This window comes from Athene noctua, chromosome 4 (genome assembly GCF_965140245.1).
Source record: "Athene noctua chromosome 4, bAthNoc1.hap1.1, whole genome shotgun sequence".
Classification (NCBI taxonomy): domain Eukaryota; kingdom Metazoa; phylum Chordata; class Aves; order Strigiformes; family Strigidae; genus Athene; species Athene noctua.
Genome location: NC_134040.1, coordinates 27590719 through 27603417, shown reverse-complemented (window position 1 = coordinate 27603417; position 12699 = coordinate 27590719). Strand labels below are relative to the sequence as shown.

At 33.9% G+C, this 12699-nt stretch overlaps 1 protein-coding gene across 2 annotated transcripts in view; it reads left to right on the top strand.

Moving 5' to 3' along the window:
* ATP8A1 (ATPase phospholipid transporting 8A1) overlaps positions 1-12699 on the top strand; it is a 126988-nt gene that overhangs the window by 67075 nt on the left and 47214 nt on the right. For both annotated transcript variants that reach the window (XM_074904721.1, XM_074904722.1), the window contains exons 24-27: positions 201-265; positions 5230-5402; positions 10963-11146; positions 11254-11364. In XM_074904721.1, the coding sequence (XP_074760822.1) occupies positions 201-265; positions 5230-5402; positions 10963-11146; positions 11254-11364 (533 nt within the window). The remainder of the gene's footprint in view (positions 1-200; positions 266-5229; positions 5403-10962; positions 11147-11253; positions 11365-12699) is intronic.

The window sequence follows — 12699 nt, the reverse complement described above, 5'->3', positions numbered from 1 at the left end:
GGAAAGTTCCGACTGTTTTGACTTAAGACCTGTATGTGTAATTTTTATAGAATGAAGTATTATTTTTTTACCAATGTTTTCATCTGTGGGAGTCGTGTTTTTAATTCTGGCTGTAGTTCTCTTACAGGAAAAATAATGCTTTGTTATATTATAATGCATATTGTGGAAAAAATTTTTGAAAACACAAATGTTTTTAACAGGTCACTCCTGTAAACTTTTGAGAAAAAACATGGGACTGATTGTTATAAATGAAGGCTCCCTTGACGTAAGTAAAACCTGAAAGATTTTCAGTTAATGATATGTTATTTTACTGCTTAAAATATCCAGACATCATGGTGGAGGTAGCCTGAAAAATAACTTGGAGCATCTTATTTATCTGGACAAACACAGAAAATTCTGCTAAAACTCCTGTTTGGTGGGGGGTTTTATTTCTGTTTGTTAAGGAGGGTTGCTTTTTTGTTTGTTTTTATAATCTTCTCAGTTAATTTGAGTATTGCATACTTGGAATACTGTATATCTTTGTGACAAAATGTTAATGAATAACTAGAAAATTATTCTACGGCTTCCAAAACCACATTGGAGTTACTACACAAATGAACTTTAGAATAATGAGCAAACCAATTTCATATAGTGAAATGACTCCATCCATGCAGGCACAAAGCCAGGAGCTTCCCATGCTTCTGGTAGCACCTAGTAATGCCCAAACAAACTAATCCTAAATTGCTTTCTAATTCTGTTTCTTACAGAATACTTAGTATCTGCCAAAAATTAATTGTTATTGTCTGGTTAAACAGCTGAAATTGTGATCAGGTGTTGAAGTACGAGTAAGGGTTGAAACTGCTAACTTGCAATTATACGGTATTTTGTAGAGAAGAGATTCTTCAGATAAGGTGGGAATGCAGTATTAACTGAAAAATCCCATGAGGGGAAAAAAAAAATAAATTCTGTTACCACCATCTAAGAGAGTCTTAAATTATCTTAGAAGTGCAAGAATTTCCTCAGAAGAAAAGGCTTCAGGAGAAAACTCTGAAATTAAGTTTACCTTACTCTGTATTGTGGTCAGGTTGCTCAAGATAGGACTTGGGGAGAGAAAGTGAGAGGAAAGTGAAAAGAAAGTTTAAGAATCAGCAAAAAATCCTTAACTGAAGGATTCAATGGTTAGCGTGTAAGAGTAGGCTATAACATGAATTAAAATACTTCCTTTTTTTAAAATAAGTACTTTTTTAAATGCACATTTTCAACATCAGTATGAATTTAATCGCAATGACTGTACTTCAAATATAAATTGTTCTAAGCAACGTATTTTTGCTGATAAAATTTAAAAGAAAATCTCAAACACAGAGCAGGCAGAAGCTCTTGATAAATGTCTGGAACCAGAATCTGTTGATATAGTAAGCAACTTTTGACACAAGTAGCCTGTAATACTAATGAAGAGAGGCAATTTTCTTAGTTTAGTTCATTTGGATAGCTTTAGAAAGATTGTTATTGTTTGTTATAAAAACAGGAAAGGTTTTTGGTTTGAGCCCTTAACTTTGCATTTGAGTTTTTCACTCCTCAACCAATCTCACTGAAAATTAACCAGTGCAAGGGACAACTTCTGTATTTATTAGGTTATTTATACAGATATATGTTTGTATATTTCATATGTAATGAAATAGAGGTAGTTTTACTTAACTAGTAAAAGGAATCCAACAAAAACTCAGTAAACAAGCATTGCACATTAACCACTTCTAGTGTGATCATGAAAAAGTTGAATTAATATATTTTAAGAATAAATGTATGTAAATATGCTTTAAGAATAAAATATAGTATCTGATATGATAGCTGTACTGTACTCCCTATTTCATACTGAAGTGTATAGATTGTGTAGAGAATGACATATCCTTTTCCTACACACACAAAGCACAGTCAAAGTATGGGGGGATGCAGATGTCGTGGCAGCTGAATTGAATATGCAAACTGGTAACTTGCAAATCTGTGTGGTGATAACATAATCCAGGAGCAGATAAATGCAGTGATTGGATAGTTTGAGGGCAAGAGGCAGTTCAAATAATAATAAACTAGCTCTGTGCCAATATTTTAACAAGAGACTCCATTAATAGTTTTCCGCCTCGTTTCATGGTGCACGTTTTACTGTTTGGTTAATGTATACCTTGTCTCCTACCTTTTGCCTGCTGGTGTGTTTGGAATTAGATGTCAGTCTCCATTTCTAGTGCAACTGGTAGCATCAAAAATGGCCTTGAAAATTCTGTTGGAGGAGTAGAGTGGGTCTCAGGAAATGGAGAGAGGGGTGGACTGCAGTGATTGCAGAACCTCGAGTCCATTCAGCTGCGAGGGTAGATGCAATTCCTCTTTGCTTTCTGCATATCAACAGTAGCCGTCAGGAGGACATAATAGTTGGGAGTATTGTCTCAAGGAATGTGGCGGAAACTTTGCCTTTTGTGTAGGATAGGTCCACCTGTGCTGGACTGGGAGTCTGTCCCTTACCTTGCAGGGGAACTGTGATCCCATGAGTGCTGCTGGACAACACAGTTCCCTCAGCACAGGAGGAACTGAGCAGCCATGCAACCTTGAAGAAAAAAATCCCAGTGTAGCAGAACCTGTGTTAGGATCTTGGAGAGGAGTTGGTCTGTAGCAGTCCTCTCCTCCTTGGCTCTGCAAGGTATGGGTGTAGTCTCTTGGCTGTATAAAACTGTTGGTATGTTTGTGAGAGTTAAGAAGTCTGGCTTCTCTTGGTCTCCGTACTCTTTGCATTACTGAAAAGAGTGGCAGTAAGTGGATGCTTCTTGCCCTTGCTATTGTGATATTAGTATAATACCTGTTGCATACCAGTGGCAGCTTCTAAAAAAGAGCTAACTCAGCTCTAATCCTTTTAGGATCAGGCAGAATCCCCTGTCCCTAAGACATGTAAAAACAGACTTAAAACAAATACCTCCTCAATTTGGTCACTATTACAACCTTAGCATGCAAGACAGAGGAAGTTAGAGTAAAAAAAAAAAAAAAATGTTTAGACTGTATTCCAGCTCTGTGTGTTTAGACTGTATTCCAGCTCTGTGAACTGAGTTTACAAAGATTATGCTGAAATAAGAGACCCTCTTTTGTATGAACGAATATCCTTATTTATGGAATTAAAAGAATACCCCAAACTCCACTCCCCAATTAGCATTGGCTGGGATAGAACTGGAAAGACTTCCAGGAAGCATTTATGTATATCTATTTTTTGCAACATGATTTGTTTGGAGGCTTTACTCCCCTGAACATCTGCTTAGCTTCACAAACAAAACATGTTCTTATTAGTAAGTTCTTACAGTTGTACAAAAGAACACTGGATTTTATTTTGCCTTCATATTAACTTAATGGACTGCTACATTTCAGTATAGTACAGTTAATTGTAGACAGAAATCATGAAAAATATAGCTTCATTCTTTTAATTGTGAACTTACTAATAACAGAAAATAGTTTAATAACCATCCAGTTTCACTGAGAAATATTTAATGGAAATGGTGTAGAAGTGAATAAGGGATGTTCTGATACAGCTTCTAATTTAAGGCATTGGATTTCAGCATAGAACTACATGTAAGCCCACAAAGGAATTTTAAAGATTACAGTTTTACAGTTGGGATAGTGTATCGTATTGTCTTCGGATTTTTTTGTTTGGTTTTTTTATGTAGCATGCCTGGAGCTACCTGATGGCATGTATGTGATAAAAACTTAAGGTACATTTAAACGGAAGAATTTATACTGCATGTATGAGAAGAAACAACAGATGAGAGGAGTATAAAGTTTCAGGCTTCTTGTATTGCTTAAATTCAGTCAGAAGCTAAATAGTCCATGGAGATGAGAAAAATTGATTTATTTTTTTTTTATGTTGCAATATTTCTTAATCAGAGAAGATGGTCTGCAAAATAGTTACAGAAGCTATTGTCATTTTAAAGATTTTCTAACATGTAATTTTAAACAGTGGTACCTTGTTTCCCTTGGAGTTTCTATTGGGGGAGAGCCAGGAAACTTGAAGCACAGACTTCCCCAGCAGCCTAATCTCCTTTTAAATAAACCGGTGAATCTTTAGAAGGCCAGTGGAAGTAAAGTAGGCAAAAACTGTGGACAAGTGTGTGTGAAACTGGGAGGAGTAAGTTGGGTGGAGAAGGCAAAGTTTATTATTAAGTTTCATTTCAGAGTGTTTGAGATTTGTAATTACTACTCAGTGTTTTATTTTTAGGTGGTTACACCAAATTTTATTTACATATGCCTGACATCACTGAAGTAGCACAAATGTTTGGTTGTTAAACTTGTAGAAAATACAAGAATGTTGTTATCATATGATGTTACTGGTTTCCAAATTCAATACTTTATAAGAAGAAGTTTTATTTTCATCTTTCTCTAAAATGCTGCCTCTGGACTGTGCAGCAGGAAGCACTAGAAGATTAGTATGTTGTAGCTCTATGAAGACTATTCAAAAAGAACAAGCAATTTTTTTCTTCTTCATGACACTCTATGGTAGAGCTGTACTGTAACTAGCTAGTTACTAGTGACCTCCCCAAAGCAGGCTATGAAGTTGTGCTGAGTAAATACAGATGAATGTATTGTCTACTGAATATAACATGAAGTTCTCAGTACTCGATCACAGATAGGGACTTGTGTTGCATGATTCAAACTCTCCTTAGCAACTGAAAAATACAAAATATGATGCCTTGTATAATATTTAGTTGTGGTCTTAACATATAAATTTAATATGATAGTTAGAATTATCAGTTATAATGCATGTACTAATGCATGTACTTATGAAATTATCTCTGATGTTTCTTTTTTCTGAACATTTAGGACCATTTTATATAATAGTGATCAGAAATTGTTTCTTATATCTACATATGTGGATTTTCTTTTACTTAAGTATATAGAAAACTTATTTAATAATAGCTTTTTGCAAACACTTATGCAACTATTGTTGACATTCAAAGAGCATTAAAAGTTCCACCGTAACTTATACACATTGTTGGTTTTTTTGGCAGAGTACAGTAGCAATCCTACACACCATTTCTACTGTGGTTTCTAATAGTACAGCTGTTACAAATTTTTTTTTTCATTTTATACTGTCTATTTGATAGCATAATCAAAAGGTAATTTCCTCAAAAAGGAAATGCCAGTGTTTCTGATCACTCCGGAAAAAAAAATTTGGACTGAAGAATAATAGGAATTTAAAATAACGGACACAATTTTTCTGTGCAACAGGGAACGAGAGAGACACTTAGCCATCATTGCAGTACTCTTGGTGATGCTTTAAGGAAGGAAAATGATTTTGCTCTCATCATTGATGGTAAATCTCTGAAGTATGCTTTGACATTTGGAGTGAGACAATATTTCCTGGATTTGGCTTTGTCATGTAAAGCTGTTATTTGTTGCAGGTAAGTTTACATTATTCTTGCTCTACAGTATTTTTATTGACACACAAAAATTAAGAAACTTCTTTTATTTCAGAGAAAACACACGTATCCATGTTGTCCAACCATGAAATGTAAAAACCACTCCACCTTCAGTAGAAACTTATGAAATACAGTCATTCAAGCAAAACATTTCTGTAGAGCAGTCTGCTACAGAGCGTACTTTTCAAACAAAGTCATTCAGCTTGCATATACCTAGAAAAATAGTTAGTTATCAATCAAGGATAATCTCAGTAAGATTGAGACACTGATCTTGATCTTAAATTGATACGAGTTAACTGCAGGTTTTAGCACATCTGGATTCTTTCATAGAGCTTCCTCCACAGACAAGATTTTGTATCTTTGCTTTTTCTGTAAGCCATGTATAACATTGCATAAGAATGGCACAAAAATGTTAAAGGTGATTTTATTTCCTGAAGCTGATAAGAACACCTTTTTTGTTATTATTACTCCTGATTGTTTGAGGGTTCTTTTATACAATAAGCTATTTAATCCTTTCCTGTAAACGTCAGATATTAGAGCTGTAAGCTTACCATAACAAGAGAACTTTTTCTAGATCCAAGAAAATTCAATATCTGCATTCTTTGAATATACACAATATGAAAGCAGTTTGGCTTGCCTTTTAATATTTCCAGATTTATATTTAAGAAGGAATATGTAGGACTGTATAAGTGATAGCTTTTGTGTTTTGGGGCCTTCTTGCATTTTTATGGCTTTAAACACAAAACCTGCAAGCATCTCCTGAGCAGTACATCACCTTTCTACATTTGTATGCTTGAATGAAAGGGAAGCTGGATGCTTGGTAGCTAGATGACAAGAACTGCTCTTGTCAGTGTTTTAAAGAACTTGGTTTAGGCCAAGTGATTAATCTGTCAAAAAGCAGAAGCAAGAACTTTTCTTTACAAGATCATTGGCAAGACAGGTAGGACATCTGCATTAGAAATGCAATCAAACATTCCAGAACTGTGAAAATCACTGTTATTTTCATCAGTGTCTGAGGTAACTATTAATAAGTATAGCCAGTTTAATGTTCTCAGAGTATTTTTCACTATTTTGGTATTTGTAGATCATAGCAAAAGCTGTTTCCTATATTGGAACAGGAAAAGTTAACTCAGAAACAAGGTATTCAAGCTCTTCTAGACTCCCTATGGCATGCACAGTGTCACAAACTCAAGTTCTCACAATGAATATAGTACTGAAATTTTTAGGGTTGTCTGTGTATTCAAGTTACATCTAATTCCATATTTGAATAGGATGCTATGTCTTGTTATAATTGCTTTAGAAAAAGAATCTATGAAAAATGTCTGCCTGGTTTTTGTACAAGAATGAAATAATTCTCAGAATTCAACATCACTTCTTACCAAATTAAAATCTTCTTTTAATAAATTATATAAGTTTACTGCCTACTACTTCATTATTGCCCATCCTGTTATCTACCTGAAGGTAGAGACATGGTGTGTACAAATATGAACACTATTGTAAATACACCTTAATATATTGTCTGCTTTTGATTAATAAAATAAATAAATAGAAGGTTCTCATGTTCAGGTAGAGAGTTTAATAGTGTTGCATTAAGATTAATCTGAAAAATCAGTGTTCAAAAATTGAACTATTTTCTGCCTTGCAAAAGGACAGGGAAAAGCAAATGAGGTTATGGTATCCAAATAAACACCTGGTTTGTAGTCTTTCAGTCCTTCTGTCAAGTGATATGTTATGCCACCAAGTGGGGGGTTTTTTTATATTTATTTTTTTTTATGGTTTAGCTTTGTAGCCATGTTCCAGCACAAAACACTCTGAATTTCAAACTAAGGTCTTACTGTCTTTTAAACTGAGATCTTACACTGATACACAGTTCATATTGAGGATAAAATTTTTTCAAATGACAGTAGTCTTTCTGACAGGCAAGTTGGAGCTTTGTGCTTGTTCTACTAGTTCCAGTTGTGTTCAGTATAGTAGTAACAAGCAGGGGATGTGTGTAGAACTGCTTTTCCAAAACTGTGTGTGTTTTTCTTCTTTCCTTGATTTGAAAATACATTTTATGCTGTTTGAAGAGACAATATTGCCATTTCTGTTAAACTGTAAAACCACTGAAAGATACTCTGTACATATAGCTGTCTTTTATGAGCAGCATTTTTGTGATGAAACAACAAAAAGTGGCAAATGAAAGTTTCTGTTCTGGTAGTGTTCTCTTTGCCATTTCTGTAATATACTTAGATCAGCTAGTTTCAATACATGTCTAGATATATGCTCTGACATATTTTGTGGTTGTTTAAAAATTGGCTGCAAGTTTAAAACTAAAATATTTGCTTGTAGCAGTCACTGGTTCAGTACATGCTTTTTTAATATCACATGCTTCTCAAAAGTTAGAATCTGTCAAAAAAACATTTCTTTTAATGCTACATCATTAGTAATAAATTTCCTTGTTTGTGAAATTAATTTTAAAAAAAAATTAATTAATGTAAATCACTTAAACATATTGTCCCGACTAAATGAAAATGTAGGCCTCTTTTCATATAACAGTAGTAAACATTTTAAGCACTCCTTTGTTTTAAAAGTCCAAATTACATCACTTTCTTTGAAGTTTTCAGAAGCATTTATTACCAATAGACTCTTACAAAGACTAGCCATAGCACAGATGAAGCTGACAAATATTCAGGAGATGTTTCACTTCAAAAATCTCTATGTTGTTAATTCTAAGCAGATGTTTGGCTTAAAAACTTTGACAAACTGAATTCCAACTCCAACTTCAGAGTAATGTGCAAGAAGACTGTTAAATGGATTATTCTGTAGTAAAAATGTACAGCTAAGTGAACAAAATGAACAAAAAGATAGTTTTAATTGGTTTCACCATAAATTTGATGCGCCAGGCAATGAAAGTAAGAGCCATCTGCCCCTATATAACACTGTCTGAAAGGAAAATGAGCCACAGTTCCTGGAAAGTTAAAAAGTTGAAAAAGAAGTTCTCAGGTCAGGAATCTTTTGTAGAAGCTCTCTGTAGCAAGTCTTGATACTGTACTCATCAGCAGAGTTTAAATAAAACATGTAACAAAATATCATATAAATCCTTTGATATACTTGAACCATAGAATTCTTCTGAAGGGCTGTTGCTCAGAAGCTTCCGTATCAATCAAGTTCGCCACAAGGTTGTACTCCTCCCAAGTACCTTTCTCAAAACTCTGATAGCATGTGTTGTACACGCTGCTGAATAAAGTAACTAGATAGCTACCTTCAATCCAAAGGCTGTATTAATTTTCACTCCTTTATTTTTTTCCTTTTGCAAAATTATGCAATTAAATTTTATGCAACCTTTCATTCTCTGATTTATTGTACTTAAAGCTTAAGAAATTTTACTTAATTGGCACAGAATTGGCATTGGTTTTTTTTTTCCCCAGTGATGGGGCATTGCCCACAGGTGAACTGTGAGGTGGTGTCCTTTGGCGTATGGAGAGGAGAACCAGAAGAGCTACAGAGATGTTACTGGACCCAGTATGAATTAGAATATTGTGTGTGAGCACAGATGAGTGTAGTCACAGTGTACTGAGTTTCTCGTAACACTGTATCAGTGTTAAGCACCGTGCTCTAGAAAAGAGGCAAGCACCAATAGCAGCACAAGGGTACCCAGTTACTCAGTAACCTCTCTGATGTTGACTCTTAGTCTATTTGTTGAAACACTTTTTTTAATTATTTTTTTATTCCTATAATTTTCTGTGGTAGACAAAATGAAAATATAGTGACATTTGCTAGAAGAGAATACTTTTTTCTTTTACAAATGAGCTATGGAGCTCATATTATTCCTTCCTATTTCTTCTGTGACATTGAAATCAGATCAAGAATAAGTCTGTTCTGTAGTAAAATGAGTACCTTGGTGATACAGACTGAAGTCATAAACTGATATCATTGAAAGTATGGTGTAGAGTGAAATGTGATTATGCTGAATGTGACCTCAAGTGTACGTAAGATCTCATTCTACAGAATACAAGGGGGATTGTAGTTGAAACAAACAAATATGCTTCAAATGTAATATTAATGAATATATAGAAAAGATAGTGTGCTTTAATTTCAGAAGTTGCATATCTGCATATAAAATAATATGCAGGAAGACAGATCATAATGTCTCAACTTTTAAAAAATCATTTCTGTTTAAAATTTGATGTTTTAAAAGAGCTCTCTAATATGCTTGATAAACTGACTTCCTCCACCAGGAATAGTTTGGGATCCTCTTTCAGCTCCTACGTAGTCTGAGTTTCAGAAATGGTATTTATAAGTTTTAACTATAGTGAGAATTGTGATTGTTACTATAATTTACTGTTTTAGACAAAAATTAATTCTTCTTTAATGTTACATGAATGTGTGTTTCAGGATGGAGAAAGCATGTCTAGAAGACCTTGGTTTTCTCCTGCAGTTTTAAGCTATGTTTCAGAATAATCATGATCAACCTTAGATGGCTAATAACTTAAGTAGCCTTTATTTTAGTGGGAAAGTGTTTTCCTTTCATAGGAAATTAATGTTGGTTTGGTGAAATTTGCATTTCTTAAGGTCATATTCCTCAAAATTACTTAAAGACTATTTCTGCTTTTTTAGGGGAAGACAGACTTGCACAGTTTTTTGCACTTCTTGTTTGTGTTTGTACCACAAAAGGAGAGGGGCAGGGTCTGATCTTTGACTCCAGAGCCAGGAAAGACAAGAGTGGGTTGCCACACTGCTTAGGGTTGTTTCTTCCTTTTCCCACCCTGTGAAACACACAGTCCTAGCACTTAATTTCTGTATATTATTTTCTGTTATGGTATCTCAAATACTACAAGGACTGAATTTCAGCATATGAAGTAGAACTTCTACAATATTAAATGGAAGGTACAGGTGTGGTACACATAATAGTAGATGGAGCCAAAACTGATAGTTTCATCACTGGAACAATTTGTCCCATCAACTATGACCGGGCATTTTCTTAATGATGGATAGTTGGAACAGTCCTGAAAAGAACAAGGGAGAAATTACCAGCAGTTTTAAGTGGAGGATCAAGAGTCAGTGTTCAAAGTTACTTCCTGTAATTTAGCAATGTGGTCTATGTTAACATAGTGTCAGTCCACTCCAGTTTGCTCCTGTTTGCTGTGACATCTCCGTCTTAAATATCTTGTTGTTTGTTTATGAAATACATATTTAAACAGAGAGGAAAATAAAGAAGCATAACAACAAAATATGCCAAAATCTGCAATTAGTTAAAGTTAATACTGGTAGTGGCAGTGTTTGGGGTTTCTTAGATTACTCAGTTTTAGGGTCCCGCTGCTGTTTAATTTATGTCTCTCCAGTCCTGTTAACAACTTGCTTCAACAAATCCAAGGTTTCTATGAATTTTGCTGTTAATATGCTTTTAGCATATAGCCTAAAGGGCAATAACAAGACCATGTCACTGACCAGAATGTTAGTTGGCCTGGTTTTATACCTTTTCACAGAATATAAAGTAAGTTTTCAAAATAAATTCATTTGAAAGTCCTCTATTAAACCTTTTTCTTTCTGTTACCCCTAGGGTATCACCACTTCAAAAATCTGAAGTTGTAGAAATGGTTAAAAAACAAGTTAAAGTAGTGACTCTAGCAATTGGTGATGGAGCAAATGATGTTAGTATGATACAAACAGCACATGTTGGTGTTGGTATTAGTGGGAATGAAGGTCTACAGGCTGCTAATTCTTCAGACTACTCAATTGCTCAGGTAAGTCATTACACTGTAAAATACTACAATAATGTAGTTTAATATCAGATTGCTATTAGTATATGCGTGTTCTGATTGTATGTTTGTTCATTTTTCATTTTTTGCAGTTCAAGTATTTGAAGAACTTGTTGCTGGTTCACGGAGCCTGGAATTATAACAGAGTAGCTAAATGCATCTTGTATTGTTTCTACAAGAATATAGTCCTTTATATTATTGAGGTAATTTTACAGTACAGTAAAAGTTACTTCTTGAAAGTAAAACCTTTATTTTGAGCTTTTTATTATTATATATGATTTTAAAAACATTTAAACTGTCAATAAACACTAGTACTGATTAATATTATTAATATTTTTTTAACTTTTGACGACCAAATTTTCTTTAAAATATGTACTGAATATTAGTACTGAATGTTGAGTTGCATAATACTGCTAACTTATTAAAACTCTGTGTCTACAATATCATTACAGTATTTAAGGAATACAATTAGAAGTAGCCATAAGCTCTTTGAGCTGATGCCAGTAACTGTCCGGTTCACAGTCTGAAGCCCTTTTTCAGGTCACTGTTGAACTGCAGGGCTGTTGCTGTTCAGAACAGTGCTTATGGTTTGCACATATGTGTTTAGTTACACTGTTGTGTACCTTTCACTAGTTGATGGGATAACCATGTCTCCCTAAGCTCTAGTTCATGAACAGGGCTACTTTTCCTGAAAGTAACTCATCTAGTTTTGTCACTTGGGATTTTAAGGAGACTGGAGTCTTGTGGAAAATACAGTAGTATGAGAGGACTGTGCTGTAATAACTGTATGTTTATTGGTAGGTATGGTTAAGACTGCATGTATAGCTAGTTTCATGACCACGTGACAGCCTTAAAATTTTGAATGTATTTTTAAATGGATTTTAAAATTTTTTTCTCCCCCCCTTCCTCTTTTTCTTTCAACAGCTGTTTGCTTTTTTATAACAAAATATGTATATAGTAACTATGTTTATAATTCATCAAACTTTATATTCACAATGATACTTTAGGTTAAAAATGGGGGGGGAAATTTAATTTGTTGCAAAGCTTGATAACAAAATAAGTTTTATAAGTCAGTCCTGTATATTAATGGATTTAACAGTTATTCTTAAAACTTACTTGTTAATTTGAAAATATCTTAAAAAATGTCTTAAACTTGCATAGTATGTATGTGGTTTTTACTGAAAGAAAATTACTTATTTTTATTATACTTGATGTAAACATTAATATTTCTGACTTTTATATTTATATATGTGATTTTACACTGTTTCAAGATGTGAAAATACTTTGAACATCTTTTTATGTACAAGTGTTGTAGCCAAAAAATGTGCATTTTTCTTAGCATATTTTTTACATTTTCTAAATTTTCCTTTTTTCCCACTTTATTGTGTTTTTAATGTAAATAGATTTCAATCTAAGTAGTAGCAAGGTTGTAGCCTATTTAGAAAAACATGAAGTGGGAAGCCATAGAAAAAGCAAATCCATTAAAGATCCTTTTTTGCTTTAGAAGTGATGGCAGACGTTGAATCCTGCATTTCAAA